We start from the raw sequence: 17891 nt of genomic DNA on the forward strand, positions 1-17891 counted from the left end.
GAAAGCCATCACTCGACCGAATTCGAGCTCTACTGCCGGCAGAACAACATCATCACGCTCTGCATGCCTCCGCACTCCTCCCACAAGCTCCAGCCACTCGATGTTGGCTGCTTTGGGCCACTGAAGCAGGCGTACGGTCGCCAGATTGAGGACTTGATGCGCGCGCATATCAACCACGTGAGCAAGCTCGAATTCCTCTGTGCCTTCCGCGAGGCCTTCTTTGCCTCCATAACGGAGAAGAACATACAGGGTGGCTTTGCAGGGGCTGGCCTAGTGCCATATGATCCAGAGAGGGTGCTTTCCAAGCTGGATGTGAGGCTTCGTACGCCAACACCCTTGACCTCGCGAGCCAGCACCCCACAACCTTTGGTGTTCCAGACGCCACACAACCCCCGAGAAGCCAACTCGCAGTCAACGCTCATCAAGACTCGCATTGCCAATCATCAAAATAGCTCCCCGACTTCGATGTTGGCTGCTGTGGACCAGCTTACTAAGGGTACAATGGCTGTAATGCACGAGGTGGCTCTCCTTCGGTCAGAGGTCTCTTCGCTCCGCAATGCCAATGAGGCACTAAGCAAGCGCCGGAGAGCTAAAAAAACACGTGTGCAGCTTGGAGGATCACTTTCCGTACAAGATGCACAGGATTTGCTGAACCAGAAGACTGTGGGCGGGGAGGCATTGCAAGAAACACAGCCGGAAGGGAGTGGTGTAGGTGGGGGTCGCACGAAGGTTCGGTGCTGTGGTGTCTGCGGCAAGCCTGGCCATAACGCACGCACTTGCCAGGAGGCTGGAGAACCGTCTGATTCAGCTGTTTCTGATGTCATTATAGTTGGTTCCTAGTGTTGGTGTGTTGCAATTGAGGATAGTTGTTATAGGGTAGGTAAAAGTGCGGCGCTCGCTTATCCGCGGCGCTCGCTTATCAAACACGTTACCACGGTTTTGCACCGGCTATAACTCAAGTCTCATCAAGCATCTTAGGCAGCTCCATAAGCTACCCACAAGCTAATCACCACTCCCAACCCCAATTACAGGGCTCCGACCTAGTTCGCCCCAGCAGCCCAGCTTTGTGCGGCCGCTTGCAAGGCGAGGCTTATAACGTGCACTGACAGTTGGTGCCAGAATTCGCTTCGAGGGGAAGTTGCCTGGGTCCAACTGGAGGAGGGAGGATGTCCTGTCCTGAAATTTGCCTGACTCCCCTCTTCCTCCACGACTTCTTCACTCGCGTCAGAGCCATCCGACTTGGAGAAGTCGCTGCATTCTGCATCCCCTGATGAACACAAGTCCCCATCTTGCGACGAGCCATCCCACTCGCAGTATTGGCAGGGCTTTTCATGCGGCCAGGCTACGAAACCGATGGCGTTGACGCACGCGCCTCCGGCTGTTGGATCGTGTGACATTTTCGGCCAAGGTGTGGCTGCATGGAGGCTCGCACCTCTCTTAAGAACTCACTTCGAACCCCAGAATAGGGTCGACCAATTCGACGTTCGATCCGTCACTCGATTGGAGTAGAACAGGGAGCTTGTGCGGCCGTACACTCGGCTCGTTGATAGTAAAGTGATTCTGCGGCGATGCTCTTGGGAAGCGCCGGGCTGGAGGTTGATGTTCTTCCGGCGGAGCGAGTCGGCTGGGAACGTATACGCGTAGTGGGACCTTCATATGGATGACCTCTTCATGGCGCTGTTGCAGGGAGTCGAATTGTCTCTCCACCTGTTGTCTCATCTCCTGAATCTAGGTTTGAAGTCCAGTGTGCCTGTAAATTGGTCAGTGAGAGTTGAGCCATAAGGATTTGTGTCATGCTAGGAGTTAAACCCAGCATGCGGTTTGACCAGAGTCGCAATGGCCATGTGGAGGGAGCTTACCGCGGCGTCCACGTCCTCAATACGGGTTCGAATGTTCTCCCCTTCTAGGACAATTCTAAGCTGGCGACGTTTGGATTGGCAGTATTTTCTGACCTTGGTCATCATGTCATCGTTTTTGACCGCTCATTTTCTCCCCAAACGGCCCAGAAGTCTCTGTGCATCGTCGACGACGATACGGAGGGTCAACATGCAGAAGTCAATCAGGCCACATGGTGTGCTACTGAGATTAATGCTGACGGCATCAAGCCCGTTCCTGACGCGAGTCACATCACCTGCCAAAACGCAACATGATCAACCGTTAGTACCGGATAAACTTGAGGGCATTCTGACGAACACCGTGAAGTCGTTCGAGCGAAGTACAATACCGTTCGAAATCCGCGTCGGCTTCTTTGAGCTTTGATGCGAACTTGGCGAGCTTTTTTTTTGCAACATCAGCAACCGTGAGACCGCTAGCAACTCCGCCAGCTATCTCCATGTTGCACTATGGCGGACTTGGATGTGGTTGTAATCCAGGGCTGCGGACCGATACGTGAGGTTTCAGAATGGGGGCAAGTCGGCGAGATGTATTCGACATCCATCCATTTATTTTTTTCGGGTTGACAACCTAATAAGTTGTAATATTGGGTGGTTACCTATCCTGCATGCCCTGAGCCCCTCTTGGCTATGCTGGAGCTGATCGCGCCGCTTTCACTTGCATGAGCATTTTGGTGGGCGGACAAGGGCTGCTGCATAATACCACTAGGTACTGTAGTTATGCTGCCTGGCTCATCCGGGAAATCACTGTGATTGTGTGGCAATCGGAAGGCGTACTTTGCAGCAGATGGGTACCGCCCATGAAACGTCAAAACGCTTTAGTAGATGCCCAATCTGCCGCCGGACAACCGTTTGCCATCACTCTCAGAAAGGGGGATGGGGGGCACTGCCACAAATAGGTACCATGATCAAAATTCTGGGCTTGTTCAACTAAAGGTGTACTTGGTATTTGATGCAACAACTTGACCACACATTCCACCTCACAGAACAAGTCCCTTCCTTGCAGCAACCCATATAAAGCTTACCCCATAATCCGGATCGTTCTCATCCACCTGTCCGTCCCCAGCCTCGAGCTCCTCAAACTCAACCACCTTGAGTCCAACATCCGTCACCATAGCCTTGCTCTCCTCCGCACCGAAGCTGCTCCAAAACATGCCGTGGCCCAGGAACTCCCCGTACACCTCCTCTTCATCCGCCGTCGCCAGATTGAACACAACCATCCCGCCCGGCTTGAGCCACGAATGAATCTTGGAGAACATGCCCTTCTGCTCGGCCCGCGGCAGGTGGAAGATGCTGAAGAAGGCGACAACGCCGTCAAAACTCTCCGGTTCAAAAGACAGGGCGGTCATGTCGCCGGGAATGAGCGCCGCTTCTGGACACCGCGCTCTGGCCAGGTCGAGTTGCTTGGCCGAGATGTCGTTGGCTACCACCTGAGCGCCGCGGTCCAGGAGCATGCGCGTGATGGGCACGCCGGCGCCGCAGCCGAGTTCGAGGATGCGTGGGGAGGGAGGGCAGTGGGAGAGGAGCTTTTCGGTGTAGTGCTCGCGCGGAGAGCGCTGGCTCTCGACCCAGTGGAGGTACGATTCAGCTATGTGGTCATAACCTTGCGACACTATCTGCATTGGGTTGTCGGACATGGTGGGAGACTGGTGGGTATCAAGTTCAACAAAGGCGGAATACCTTAGCTAATATGGTCAGGCGAAGTTGGGTTGAATGAAGTATAACGTTATTAATAATCACCATCAAGGATATGGGTGGACGTTATATCAATGGTATTCCATTTAACATTCGATCGACCAGAGACCACTGTAACCCCGCTTATCCGCGCTGCTCGCTTATCATGTGCTCTACAGGGGGAGGAGGGGTTGTCAAGAAGCAGCGGTATTGGGGGCCTTAAAAAGGAGGGGTGTTGGCTTACCTATAGTACTGTACCTGAACCCACTGGATTTCTACTGGATCGCCAGAGCTGTATGCTGAATACCCGTGAACTCGAGGCCAGAACTTAAGCGACACGCGTCACCCGAGCCATTATTAATACATGATATGATGGCTTTGAGATCACCGCGTACGGTCCTAGCGCGAGGACATCCAATTCGTCGCTTTCTTCCCCGTGCCAACACATTTATCCAACGGCAACCCTCTCCTCTCCAAGCGCAATCTCCCGCCTTCTTCTCAACAAAGCCGGACCCCGAACCCCCAGCTCCGTTGCCGGCCGCCGCCATACAAAACGCGGAGGCCAAAACAGCTCACCAAGTGTTGTGGGTGGTGCCCCACATCCTTGGCAGACCGGGTTGCCCCACATCTGGTGCAGGGGTTACAGCCCTGCCCACCAGAGCCATCACACATCCAGCATCACCACTGGATGAACCACCACCATTGATGATCACCATCTTCTGTTGTCTCTGGATCTCCATCACCAAGCTTTTCCCGAGCACTTGCGCGATCTGGCCTATAACCCACTCGGCGGCGCCCACACCATCAAGGATGCCCTCGATCTATACAGACTCTTCTGCTGGGGCTTCGTCCTATTCCGCTGTTCCTACCGCTCGCAGGAGAAGTGGGAAAAAGTTCCTCGCCCTTGTCCAGGGGCACGCCCGCGAGTGCTTTGAGCAGGCCGGGCTGATAGACGTTTACTCGCGCATGCGCTGGACCGTCTTCGAGGACGCGGCCGGGCTTGACGGCGCCGATATCGCCGAGACGAGCCGTCGGTTCATCGATTTGGTACAGCGGGGCCCAGGCGGCGAGGAGCTGGCGGGCAGCGCATTTACGTCGATAATAGGCGGCACGCCGAGGCATGAGTTCTTTTTACACGTCGACGAGGAGAGCTTGGAGAGCGTGGTAGACGATGCGAAGGCGAAGGAAAAGAGCGGGTACTTTTGCACGGTGGTGATGCCGGGCAATGTGGTTTTATGGGAAATCAAGAGGGATCGAGAGGGTATATATCGGTTTTGCGAGGATGGGCGAGAGGTAGAGGAGGATGAGATGTGGGATCTGAGAAAACGCGTTAGGATCGATGACCCTGTCTCTTTGTATGCCGAGCTCCATGTTAGCCTGGACTTATGGTATTGCCTCCTGTCGTTTCCCGATAACCCGGATATTTTCGTGCCCTAACTTGCCAACTGGCATTTAATTTATATTATTCCTACACCGCTGTGCCCTTGGGCTTGCCGGACCTTCAACAACTTATTATACAGGAAAACCGCGCCCTCGTGGGCCGGGTGAAAAACCCATGGCATTTAATTTAGTTGAACGATTTTCTTTTATACCGTGAAATAGATTTATTAGAAGCTAACGTTATAATACCACGATTATGCTCAATAGAAAGAGATAAGTTACTGTACCAACAAATAAGATACCGCCATCATATCCACCACCGAAGCGGAACCTCCTATACTTTCGCAAGCAGCCAAATATAAACCGCATAATCCGAGAGATTAGTATCAAACTCGTCCCCTCGCGGGCTTAACTGGGGGGTTGTGTTGGAAAATCGCGATACCCTGAAACGCCTGTTGCTGGAAGTCATGGAACTTGAAATTCGGAAGCAAGGTTGCCGATGCTCTACTGCTGAGAAGCAATAGGGGCTGGGAACAAACTACTTAACAGGATCAGGGCGATGCCCACCGCTGGAGATGAGGGAGGAAAAAGGACCTTCAATAAAATTCACTTCTTGGGACTCTGGAGCACCCAACCCACTGTCGTGACCTCTCGTCGGTGTAACACCGTGGAATCGTGGCTGTTGATCTTCCAACAAGTAGCTTGAAGTTTGAACCGAGGTTGTTGGCTGCGGTAAAAGCGTTAGCGAAGATGGCCCCATTTGCAACTTCCCCGGCGGCTATGTTGAGGATAGAGCCATCAATGTAGGCAGTTACGGCCTTGCTAACGTCGTCTTCCCAGTACGTATATAAGCCGGTGATGCCCACTATGAAATGAGCAAAGATAACCTTCACGTTAGCTCTGACCTGGCCAGCCGGGAGAAGGTATGCTGCTAGGAGCTACAAGATAATGAAGCGCATCTCGGGCAGCCAACGGTGAGAGATACACCGAGGTGACTCAGGAACAAAGATAAATAGGAGAGCAAAGAGCTTAAAGAGCAAAGAGTCTGGAGAGCGGGCGGAATTCAGCCCGTGAAGTCGCTGGCAAGTGGGTGCTCAGAATTACCAATCAGCAGTTTGGAGGTAAAGGATGATAATGCGCCTATATATGCTCCTTTCGCGCGCCTCTCTTGCAAGACTAGGAAGTGCTTGGTGATCGACAATGTATCCTACATTGCTTCAGACTCTAAGTCGCATCCCATGTCCTGTGTGAGAGACGAGTAACATCGAGGCGAGGCACGTAGGCACTGCAAATTGCTGACTCAATTCTGCCAATCACAAGATGGGGAGAAAAGGAAGAGAAGCTTGAAGAGCTCTCGCGATGCAGAGATTAAATGCCAGGGCAGGTGTGGCACGCGTGAGGATGGCAAGCGCGAGCACGGCAAGCGTGCACCTCGACGGCAGGTGCCGTCACATCCTGGTCCGACATGTCACACGGGAAGTTGCCAATAATGTCCCATTGCGGCGAACTTAAATACGCCTGTGTTGAGCTGCGGACCGATGCGTGAGGTGTAAGGATGGGAGACAAGTCGGCGGAATGTATTTGCCATCCAACTGCAACCTAACCTTGTGTTTGACAGACATGGGATGTATCATGCGACCCTCAAAGCCCCTCTTGGTTGTGCTGGGCCTGTAACTGCGCCCACCTCAACTTGAACTGCATGGGCATTTTTGGTAGGCAGTTAGTAGACAGACAGTTCTGCTGTACGACTACCAAGCACCTGATGCTGCCAGGCTCAACTGGGGAATCAATCATTCTAGACTGTATGGGCAACCGAAGGCTCCGAAGCCATTGAGAGGACTGCCAATCAGCGACCCAGACGCTTTCCTGGAGGTCCAGAGTGGCGTCGGATAACTGACTATAAATCCATCGTTATACTGCCTTCAAGGTCCAATTCTGTTCCTCTTCTTTGTCATCATTACCATCATCCTCATCGTATCTCCATTTATCTTGTTTTTGAGAACTCTCCACTATCAACATTGCATCTCACTCTCGGCGAGCAGGCCGAAGACCCTTCCATCACGGTTTGCAGGTATCGTTAGCCTATGTCTGTCTTTCGTTTTCCGGGCCGAACCTTTTGAAGCTTGACTGACCTAGCCCAGTTGACCCAGGCTTCAAGCGTCCCGTTCAATATTGATGCACAAAAAGTTCAAGAGCACTGTGTTCTCTCGCCCACAACGCGACCATGCCATGCACTCCGACTGATATCCCTTGTCCCGAATGCAGCCGTAGGAATGGACCTAAGTCAGGGGTTTCCAGCCTCTCTACAGTGGCTACCCTGCGCTTGTGGTTTCATGGTACACCTAAGTACAGGGTTGGAACTTGTACGCGGGCATGATTGTTGCCTCGCCGGTCGTTTCGCAACAAGACGATAGTCAGCCTGAGACCTGGGAGCTGCCTTGTATCAAAGTGCATATACGGATGTTTCCGTCACGTATACCAACGCTTGTTCCAACGCCAAGTGATATAAAAAGAATGCTTGTGAACGTAAGACGGTAAGAAGGGCATAACGTTACCTGGCAGGACGTGCTTGTACAACTACCCTCGACATGACCACCGTGACTAAGCTATGCCACCAGTACCTCATCCATTGCCCTTGTCTAAATATACAAGTATTCAGTTCCCAAGATGCCAGAGGTCCTTTAACAGAAGATGATATAGTACGATCAAAACGTTTTGCGGCGGCAGTGTGAGCCTGATGTGAGCTCGATGAACTAGAACATCATTTTTTGAAATGCAACGACACCGCATGACCATTCTTTAGTTACATTAACGGACGTTTATTCTTTCACAGGCATGAAGTTCCAAGCGCCCGCCCACACGTTAAATGCAGTAGTTAATCTTGCGGCAGAGGTGGTTTTGGTACGCATTCAGAGCGTACGTTTGACCGTCCTTGAAGCCGGCAATGCTTCCATAACCGTTGGAGCCGGAGCTGTTTCAGCACTGAAGGGGACCATCAGCGAGAGATTCGTCGGGGTGGGATGAACCTAAGGTAACGTGAATGGAAGAGAAGCGTGGACGGTTCTGGCGTAGTTGGCTTGGGGCTGAGCGTCGGACTGGACTCGATGGTCCAGCTCGTCAGGTTCTCGATATCTCTTTTTGCTATGGACCCAGTCTAACTCGATAAGGGGTCTACATTTGGTGCCCCGAGTTTAATGTTTCTATTTCAGAGTACTAATAATAGGGAGGGTAAATAAATGACTGAAGCGCTGCTTCTTTCCAATTGCTTCCCTGGCTATGTTATTCATTCCCGAAGTTGGCTACCTGACTTCCTGTTCGAGTTTCCAATTCGCGAACAAATGGGGTCATAATCCAAAAGAGCGATAAACTTCCGGCCTCGGCGTGAGGCCGACTTGCCATGCACGAGGACGCGAAGATGATGGATGAGCCGGGTGGCAGAAGGGGCGCCACGGCCCGAACCAGGTAGAAGGATGCAAAGACGTTGACTTCCAACGTGTGCAGAATCTGCTCCGTTGTGAGAGTTGAGATGTCGAAATGGTGCACAAAATATCCAGCGTTGCTGACCAGCATGTCGAGTCCGCCCATGGCTTCGAGAGCACGGTGAACGAGGCTTGTGCAATAGGTTTCATTGCGAAGATTGCCTGGCATGGCGAGCAGCGAACTCACTCAGCCTCAAACAAGGCTTGCACCTCATCGGCGTCGGGCTACCCTTCGGCAGGTAGTTTGATGCTAACATCGGCGCCTTCGCGAGCGTAGGCGATGGCGACTGCTCGGCAGATGCCAGAGTCTCGTCCCGTGATCAGTGCCTTGCGGCCCATGAGCCGACCAGTGCCAATGTAGGATTCTTCGCGCTGTCGATGGGAGGATTCCAGTTCCGGTGAAGGCCTGGGAAACCATGATTGGGAAGGACGGCTCGATTCATAATCGGGTTCCCGGGTCGATCAGAGACGGCGCGTGGGAGCCAGAGCTAGAGCGGTCTGTAGGTGCTAGCGCACCGAGGATATGCGTTCCACAAGAAGTCTCACTGGTCGAAGCCTGAGCCGAGACCGCTCCGACAAGGAGATGAGCTGAAACAAGACTAGATGCGAAGAGCTTTATTGTGCCGATGCCAAGAGGGATGAGGAGGAGGGTGGGACGTGAAGTGATTATGCTGAGGACTGAGGAGTTTCTAATGGTGCACGGTGACCGTGTGGAAGCGAGCAGCGAACTGTTGAGTTAGGCATCGGATCTATGTAGACCGGGCAACAACGAGATGTTCACGAAAAACCATTGACTTTTAAGGCCGTGACCAATGAGAGGCTACTTCTGAGACGTCCTTGTAGGCAACAACGGACACGAGCTAAACTCCGGCTATGAGCCATTCAGCCAAGCTCAGCACGCGTCAGCATCATCATCTATCTCAACCCAGCATTGGAAAGGATCAAACTACTTTGGTTGTACTAGTCAACCCGGGCCTTGGTGTCACCGTAACCGCCGTGGCTAAGTCGGGTTGGCAACTCGGAGATACCGCCTGGAAACCCTTGTTCTAGCAATCAAACACTGACTTGATCAAGGTAAGGTACCCATTTCATATGGTGTTCCGAGACATATACAGCTGAACGGCCGAAATCGACGTCACGCATGCAGATACAGGCATGCTGGAGATAACCAGCTTTCGGCCATCCAGCGACAGCATCGCGTCCAGCGCTGCCAAGTAAGGTACCCTCTTCCCGAGCTTGCCACTGCTTCCTATATATCACCGTCTTCCTTCACAGCTTTCTCTTGGTTTGGGCCGGGCAGCTACGCAGTTAACATTCCACAGCACTGGTACTGGTACTCGATATCTAAGATAGCTTTGATATCGCAAGTCATCAGTTTTAACACAGCCGCATTAATAAGGTACGTTGAGCGTGTGAGCTTGCGTACGAGGCCCAGGAGCCCACGAGCGAGCCCTACGGGCAAGGCGTGAGGCCTCCAGTCAAATTCTAACTGCTCGATAGTGCGCTTTACCACAGAGTTACGACAATACAGAGAACAGGAATTAGTCTTGTTGATTAGGGGTACTGTCGTGAAAAAGTTCAACCTGGCTACGAAACGTCTCCTGCGCCCGAGGCCCCTCCAACTGGCCGACGGCATCACAAAGTCCACCGTCTCGGAATACTTCACCACCCGGATCCACATCGGCAATCACGTCGGAATCATGCCTGTGTACGTCACTAACCTGGGCAAAGCCAACCCGGTCATCCTCGGCATACCGTGGCTGAAACGCCACGATCCGATGTGCCTTTGGTCGAAGATGCGTCTGGTATTTAACTCACCTCACTGCCGGCGTCACTGCCTACCACGGAACCTCTCCTCCAAGGACTGTGAAGCGCCCCATGCGGAACCTCCCAAACGCACCACGATGCCCGCAATCCCCTTCCGTAAAGCTACCACCAAGGACGAGCCAGACGGAACAACCCTAGGACGCCCACGGCGCCCTATCGAAAAGTTACCGTTGAGGAAGTACCGGACGAAGAGTTCACAACAAAGCGTGCCCACCCCCACGGAGATGAACTCCTGTTGGAGGTAACGCCGAAGCCAACCGAGCCTGCAAAACAGATTTAGCCTCCGAAACTTCCTGGCGGATGAAATCAAGCTATAGAGAGGCACTAACATACCTCAAAAAAATGCACAATCCAGCATATGTGCTTCACTGTATCCTAAGACTGCCCACGGGAAGTAAAGTGTGTTGCGAGAGCCGATCTTCTTTTTCCGGCCTTCGACCCCATTGCGTCGCTATGCGAACGGTACGAAGTACTTAGGTACAGTAATTCTCGATTCGTCGAGATGATGGCAATATCTTATCTGTTCCGCCGGATAAGTGTGAGCTCTGTGAATTACTGTATATTATGTCCTGTCCTACGGGAATTTGGGCTGATTTGCGTTGTATTTCTCTACCGTATTATGATATCGTAGTTAATCAGAGTCAAGAGACGCTCGAATCTACCTTAAGTCTTGACGACTTGAATAGCTGGTATGGTTTCTGGACGCGGAGCGTCCTTGGACTGTTGGCTGGGATCAAATGCCATAATGTCTAGACAAGCAGCTTCATATGATCTATCATGCTATCGAGCTATAACACTTTTGACTCTATGACTATTACTATCCTAACAGTGATCCATGCCAGGCAGCTTTAACGGCTCTAGTTGTTGTTGCCGACGGTCGTTCACCGCTGAGGCCCTAGTCGCCGATGAAGCCTAGGTGATACGGAAGATTTCAGATGGTGACCATCAACTTCTTTTCGTTCTCACATGCTTATTGACCAAGCCCGCTCTCACCTCGTAATCATCCCCACAATAGCTCCGAAGAAGGATTCGAGGTGGTAGCCCTATCGCAGTGAGACTTAGGCGAAGTGGATATTGATGCGACGTTAGCGAATGCTTCAATTGGGTATAAGTAACTTTCGCTACAACAATTGCGCCGTCTTACCGGTTTGCATACCACATGTGAACGCAGGGACAGTGTGGTATAAGGGGACTCAGAGGACAGACATGAAAGGAGACAGAAACCGGCCGCCTCAACTTTCTGCCCATCCCCTTTTTACTCACCAGGTTCACATCTACCCAGCGTCAACATGAAGCTCATCTCTCTGCTCACGGCCGCCTTTCTCCCCATGGGTCTTCTTGCCGCCCCCGTTGCCGAGGACGGGGTTGCCGACATTGAGGCCCGCGAGCCCGCCGATGTCTCGACAAACGAACCTGCCCCTGGCCTTTCCCAGCGCGAATCCCGGGGTTGCACTATTGTGGGCGCCAACAACGTCAAGTGTCGCGCCGGAGCCAGTACCAGCTCAAAGGTGGTGTATACCTTTGACAAAGGCGACCGGTTCGTCTTTAGCTGCGTCAAGACGGGCGAGTGCGTCACCATCAACGGGGCCGTCAACTGGTCAGTTTACCCAGATGCCGATTACCTGCTCACCCACTACGTAAAAACTCGGTGATGCTGACCATTTCTCCTTTTTGCAGCGGCTGGGACTACTTGTACCAGGGTGGGCAAGGCTGCTACGTCAACGGCCACTACACCGACAGCGGCTGCACTCTCGGTATGTTTATACTGTCGTGGTTTTTTCCCTCACTCTGACAGATTCGCTAACACCGTCCCAGCCAATCTCGGCCGGTGTTAAAGTCCTGCGCCACGTACAACTTGGGTGCTGTCACCCGGCTCCGGTTCATGGTACACATGTAACCGGGGCGGCACGAGCCAGAGTTACATGTAAATAAACCGTCAATGTACTTGTACGAGATACCTAAGTCTATTGGCTGAAGCGTTGGATAAAGAGCGCAAACTACCAACTGCATACGAGCCCCGGCAACCTAGCCAATCCCCTCCCCCAAGTCTCATGAGTCCAACATCCTGCGCGGTTTCCTGCTCACGTGTTGCTCTCCAGTCACCTGAATTCCATGTAACCATAAGATTCCAGTTTCTCGTCGTGTCGGTTGTCTTTCTTTTCACGGAGTAATCCAATATCTTTACGGCTGAAGTTGTACTGCCCAAAAACAACGCCCACTGTTGCCATGTCTGACACGAGGAAGGACGGCCATGAAACCCGAACAGCTCCCCTCAGGGCACCGCCCACTGCCACCTTCGTCGGATACCGCGCATTACGCCCCGGTGATGAATCTCTACGCCAACTATTCCGGCGCTCTGGGTCTGAGCGCCATGAAGAGCCACAAGCTCTGCGGCCCAACCGAGAGTAACTTCCTCTACTTGGTCGAATGCCATTTCGGCTACACGCCTCGCGATCCACTCAACTTTGGCCGCGGATACTACCTCCGCAACGGAACGTCGCTCAAGGACCAATCCTCGCGGCTATTGGCGAAGATTTCCGATCCCACTTCTCGTCTCGCTGTATGACAACACGAGACTTGCGAAACTCCCACTAGCCGATATGGCGAAGAACACCCGTGAGATGATAGAAGAGGTGCTGCGGGCGGGGACGAGTAAGAAGCATGGAGCTCTCTTCGGGTTTATAATCGATGTGGGAGTGGAGAGAATGGAAAGGGACAGTTTTGAGTGGCGGAAAGTCACACCCGCACCAGGAGAGGCAAAACAGGAAGGCGGCCATATAATCAAGACTCGGTACACTCTGCACCGACTTACCGCCGCAGATCAATCAGACAGCGACTCTGACGTTGTCGTTATACTTGCATGTAACCAAGTCCTTTCAGTTACGCACTTCTTCAGCTTGGAACTCCAGGGTGCCGGGCTGACGGGCGAGCTTGGGGATCGCTGAACTCTCATGGTTGTTACCACCGCTGTCGGTATCCATTTCTTGCCTCAGAGCGGAAAGACAGGCAAGGCTACTGTTGGAGCTGCACAGAGGCTGCATGGTAATTATTATTATTCCTACACCGCTGTGCCCTAGGGCGTGCCGGACCTTCAACAACTTACTATACAGGAAAACCGCGCCCGTGGGCCGGGTGAAAAACCCATATCGTGCATGGTAATTAGCTGGAAATGATCTGCTTGAGGCCGCCAAGGTTGGAGGGGACGGTGGGGGAGTTCAGGGAGTTTTGCGAGGAGATGACCATGAATTAGTACTAGTACTATTAGTTATTAGCTGACATAAGGGTACACAAATACTGACAGCTGAACTTGGAGACAATAATTTGCTCTTCGTAGATCCCAGATCACAAAATGGTGGCAGCCTTTCTCACTCCCTAAAGACCTCCAGCCGCGCCCTCCCTGTCACCAGATTCCACACCCACACAGCATCAACAACAAGAACGTCGACCAAACTGAACACCAAACTCCCGCCAAACACCAGACTGTGGTAGGTCCACGCATTGCCGGTATCCAGCTCCCGGACCTGGCACACAATCGCCCACGGCAGCACATACAGCAGATTGCTCGCCATGCTCTGGTACAAATACCACTTTGGCCTCGTGGCCAGCAGCACCGTGGCCAGCTGCGTCGACGCGGCATAAAAGATGTAGCACCAGTCGATCGTCCGCCACATGTAGGCCGTCACGTCGGCCACCTCGTCCGACCCGCCCAGGTATCTGGCGAAGGACCTAGCGCCCCAAAGGGATAGGTATATTGCCAGTGGAATCTCAACGAGCAGGGCCAGGGTCAGAGAAACCAGCGCCGGCTTGATGATGCCCACGACGGTCTTGAGAGCGGTGCGTCCAGGCTTGAGCGTGCTTGTCCCGATCTCGCGGCGCCAGGCGCCCCATCGATGGCCGACAAAGGCCAGCGCCGTGGCCTCGAACGCCTGTACAGGTACCATGATCAGACCCCAGCGGATTGTGTTGAAGACGCCCCAAGCCGTGGCATACGTGCTGCCCATCGAGACGATGTTGCTAACCAGCCATAGGTAGAGCGTATTTCGGAGAGCCGATTCGGAGAGCGTGAGAAGCCCCGGATGCAAGAGGACAGCCAGACACCGCAAGCTGGGCGTCGTTTTACTGCTGCCATCGCCACCACCATCCTCCGCTTGACGACGATACTGCCTCCAACTCGTCCCCCAAAGGAAATACGCCAGCCCAATTATTGCCGCAGTCATATTACACGCCAGCTGAATCCAGGCCTGCAGGGTAATAGTTGGCTGATGTCCGCCGACATGAAACCTCGAAAGCAACAACATCTCGAGCACGATCTGCACAACGGCCTTGACGCTCCCAATAACAAGCGGCACGTCAGGCTGATCCAAAGCCCTCGTCGCGGCCGCCACGGCCGTCTCAACCGCCGAGCTCAAAGCCGAAAACGCGCTGATCCTAACATAAACCACACTCACATTCCTAACCTCCCCCGGTACGAAACTCCTGGCAAACGCGTCCGCCCCAGCAACGAATGCCACACTCATGACCAGCCCCAACAGGGACTGAACAAAAATAAGCGTATGCGTCAGCGCGAGCCGCTGGGATAGAGTCCTTGAGGACTTATCGCTGATGACGGACCATGCCGCGCGCGGCAGGCCTTCGTTGAGGACCTCGGCGACGACGCCAATATAGGTGTAAACGTCGGTTGTTGAGACGAGGGACGCGTCGATGGATGCGATCCAGAGTTTTGAAAGGGTGCCGACCACGGCCGGGAGGGTGAAGGCGAGGAGGTTGAAGAGGGCCGTGCCGGGGTAGTGGACGCGGGAGAGCCATGGGCGTGGAGCAGAGGTGGAGGGTTGGGGATTGCGCGAGGTGGTGGTGGTGGCGGCTTTGTTTTCGTCTTCTTCTTGTGGGATCATGGCGAATGAATGGGAAGAGCGGTGGATGTGGGAAGACATGATCGACGGAGGGAGTTTTAAAGAGGTTAAATAAATAGGTTGACGTCGAAGTTGGTGGGAGAGGCGCCACATGCGGGGTGCAAACGCGCCGCAGGTGCAGAACGCACGCTCAGGTCATTTTTTGCTGTCTTTCTCCCAATTGTCCAGCGAACCCCTGACCAACATCGATTACGATTACCCCGGCCCATATTTCACTCCGAAGTAGATGGCTTTCGCGCTCTGCGACCAATTTGTTGGTCCCTGGGAGGAAGGGCCGGCGCAAGATATGTTGCCACCGTCCTTTCGGCGCATGCGTTTCCCAGGATCTTGTAACAGCTTGCAGATGATTGATGCACAAATGGGGCCGACTCTAGATGCGGTCGTCGGTTTATCTGGTTGCAAAGGACGTGGGACTGCCGTGAGGCGATGTAGCAGTAGGAGGCGAAATAGAGATCGCTACTTTTGCGGTGGGCGGTGGTGGTTGAGGGTGGGTTGAGCGAGGTGGAGTGCGTTTTCATCCACTTCGTTTCTGTATCATGCATCAATAATGCAAGCAATCTCGTCTTCATGATCACCACTTTCAAACGTCCCTCCCACACAACCTGATGGAGGCGAGATTGGGGTGCATGTATAGGTAATCAAGTGACTTATCCTCAAGGTACCTTGGGCAACCTATGGGGTTTGCTCCTATTTGTGATCATCAGAGTCTACCTACTGGGTAGGCTTCGCTGCTGCCGCGGAACACATCCGGGCTGTCGACTACCAGTACGGAGCCACTAGTCTCCCCAGTTTCAATTCGCGAAGGCAAAAGTGTAAGCCAACAAAGGCGACTACCTGAATTATAACTTGTCTCTTGCAGTGCAATCAGAGCCTTAGCTGACCTATCACTAATAACCAACAAAGTCGGGCGACTGTGACCGATGCCCAATTTAATGAAAACAAATAAGGTCTCCCGTCGTTTGCTTCTCCTTATCCTCACGCGTTCCCGTCCCACCCTCAATTGCTTCATCCGTTGTTACCCAGGCGTCCTTGTTTGGAGGAAACGGAGGCAGCCATAAGCGGGCCGTCACACCTGTCCAAGAGTCAACGCCAGCGAAGACAGCCTATGAGATGATGACCTGTTGCTGCAGCATCTTGCCGCGGGGCGCACCTTCTGCACCTCAAAAATACGAACACCTGCGCAGTTGGCCCCCATCTGAATCTCGTCTTTGGATATTTCGTCCCAACGAACAAGTCCCTGCTCTGCTCTCCGACAGCCACTGGAGCGTGAAAATGGGCATCCACGCCATTGATGAGATTTCATTGTTCGGGGACGACGACGACGGACCCATCTCAAAACCGTACAAGAAGCGCTACGAAATAGCCATTCCAACTCAGAATCTAAGATGGACACACCTGGCCAGGTATCTCAACCTAGAATTCAAGGCGCAAAACGTTCAGATCCCGGAGGACCAAAAGGTAAGCGTATTCACCCCCTCCACCTCGATGCGTTTGTTTGCACCTCTGTCACCAATGACGAGCTGCCGCGTGGACGTACGCTGCGGGCGGGGTGTTCACGCTCCTTGGTCCTCAGCTGCTAACTCCCTGCAGACTGTCACGGTGCTCAACGGGCGCTTTGTTGTGCAGCTGCCTAGCCGGCTCACAGATGTAAGTGAAGTCGCTTTTAAAAAGCTGCGTCATAATTGGATGGGAAAACTGATGAATCGACATTTCTGGGGCCAAAGGAGCAAAAGCAAGACATCGATATATTACGAAGTAGTAGTGAGGCAGAGATCAAGGACTTTCTGGAAGCTCTCGAGGTAGAAAAGCTTGGCACTGTCCCTGAGGAGTAGGGGAGGAGACTTATCGGGCATTGTGTAACATAATGTTTGATGGATTGCATGTATACAGAGATGTGGTGTCGGCTTGAAGCAAGGGGAACAAAGTCGCGAGAGGGCGACAACAGCGCGTTGGCAGCTGATAGGGGAGCCCCAGTTGGCGAGCGAATGAGACACACAATGCAGTCGTGTGCCCCCACGCCTCGATTTGGGAAGTCTTGGTTTTAGTAGGCCGCTTTTTCCGGCCGGGCGGCTGGCTCTGGAATTGGGTCGTAACTCTGGCGATCAAGCTGTGGGAGGATGGAGGGGAGATGGATGATTATGCGGAGAAGGGCTCCTTTCGCTTGCTTCTCGGGTCACACAGCAGACATCAAAGTGCGGGCAGTCCAAATCATCCACTCATGGACAGCAAGACCGAGGATCCCAGGTCGTGTGGCCCGGTGTAATATCCGTATCCCAGAAGCCTCACTAGCGCTGCGGTTCGATGTTCTTCCACTGCAATCAATTGCTGTAACCCCCTATTTACTACATTCTGGGCCTTCTGTCACTCATGTAACGTATCTTATAAGCGAGTGACCCATATAAGCGAATGACCCACCCCCCCTGGCCACGCAACACCTTTGCACTCAACAACACATTTTCCCTACCATCCGAGATGCCCACTACTTTAAAGGAAGCCCGGCTAATCTTAGCCCTCGAAGCTTTCCAAAACGATGAAAAACTAAGCGAGCGAGCTGCAGCTAAGATCTATGGGGTCAACCGTAGAACCCTAGCGCGCCGACGCGCCGGCAAGCCTGCACGATGCGATACTATGCCCAACTCGCGCCGGCTTACCGATTTCGAAGAGAATGCTATTGTTCAATACGTTACTGAGCTATGTGCGCGAGCTTTCCCACCGAGACTGCGTGGTGT

At 53.2% G+C, this 17891-nt stretch overlaps 8 protein-coding genes across 8 annotated transcripts; 4 read left to right on the forward strand and 4 right to left on the reverse strand.

Moving 5' to 3' along the window:
- Positions 1-940: 940 nt before the first annotated feature.
- On the reverse strand, positions 941-1617 carry N657DRAFT_264920 (uncharacterized protein). Its single transcript, XM_062786513.1, has one exon. It carries the CDS (start codon positions 1395-1397, stop codon positions 1041-1043), a length of 357 nt encoding a protein of 118 aa, XP_062649175.1. The 5' UTR covers positions 1398-1617; the 3' UTR covers positions 941-1040.
- Positions 1618-2782: 1165 nt separating this feature from the next.
- Positions 2783-3762, reverse strand: N657DRAFT_642117 (methyltransferase type 11). The gene has a single exon (XM_062792281.1). The coding sequence runs from the start codon at positions 3527-3529 to the stop codon at positions 2873-2875; it is 657 nt and encodes a 218-aa protein (XP_062649176.1). The 5' UTR covers positions 3530-3762; the 3' UTR covers positions 2783-2872.
- A 614-nt stretch (positions 3763-4376) lies between these two features.
- Positions 4377-5003, forward strand: N657DRAFT_631721 (uncharacterized protein; the record flags this gene model as incomplete). Its single annotated transcript, XM_062791085.1, has 1 exon — positions 4377-5003. One exon carries the CDS (start codon positions 4377-4379, stop codon positions 5001-5003), a length of 627 nt encoding a protein of 208 aa, XP_062649177.1.
- A 3114-nt stretch (positions 5004-8117) lies between these two features.
- N657DRAFT_708025 (uncharacterized protein) lies at positions 8118-9044 on the reverse strand. Its single transcript, XM_062797400.1, has one exon. It carries the CDS (start codon positions 8592-8594, stop codon positions 8226-8228), a length of 369 nt encoding a protein of 122 aa, XP_062649178.1. The 5' UTR covers positions 8595-9044; the 3' UTR covers positions 8118-8225.
- A 2497-nt stretch (positions 9045-11541) lies between these two features.
- Positions 11542-12087, forward strand: N657DRAFT_678538 (uncharacterized protein; the record flags this gene model as incomplete). The annotated part of the gene is made up of 3 exons (XM_062796079.1): positions 11542-11849; positions 11930-12006; positions 12068-12087. 3 exons carry the CDS (start codon positions 11542-11544, stop codon positions 12085-12087), a joined length of 405 nt encoding a protein of 134 aa, XP_062649179.1.
- Positions 12088-12502: 415 nt separating this feature from the next.
- On the forward strand, positions 12503-13616 carry N657DRAFT_708041 (uncharacterized protein). Its single transcript, XM_062797401.1, has one exon. It carries the CDS (start codon positions 12853-12855, stop codon positions 13195-13197), a length of 345 nt encoding a protein of 114 aa, XP_062649180.1. The 5' UTR covers positions 12503-12852; the 3' UTR covers positions 13198-13616.
- On the forward strand, positions 12504-12818 carry N657DRAFT_678539 (uncharacterized protein; the record flags this gene model as incomplete). Its single annotated transcript, XM_062796080.1, has 1 exon — positions 12504-12818. One exon carries the CDS (start codon positions 12504-12506, stop codon positions 12816-12818), a length of 315 nt encoding a protein of 104 aa, XP_062649181.1.
- On the reverse strand, positions 13403-14492 carry N657DRAFT_642120 (uncharacterized protein). The gene is made up of 2 exons (XM_062792282.1): positions 13552-14492; positions 13403-13504 (listed from the first exon to the last, which is right to left on the reverse strand). Exon 1 carries the CDS (start codon positions 14467-14469, stop codon positions 13618-13620), a length of 852 nt encoding a protein of 283 aa, XP_062649182.1. The 5' UTR covers positions 14470-14492; the 3' UTR covers positions 13403-13504; positions 13552-13617.
- Positions 14493-17891: the final 3399 nt, after the last annotated feature.

This window comes from Parathielavia appendiculata (genome assembly GCF_033297405.1).
Source record: "Parathielavia appendiculata strain CBS 731.68 unplaced genomic scaffold N657scaffold_3, whole genome shotgun sequence".
In the NCBI taxonomy this organism is placed as follows: Eukaryota; Fungi; Ascomycota; class Sordariomycetes; order Sordariales; family Chaetomiaceae; genus Parathielavia; species Parathielavia appendiculata.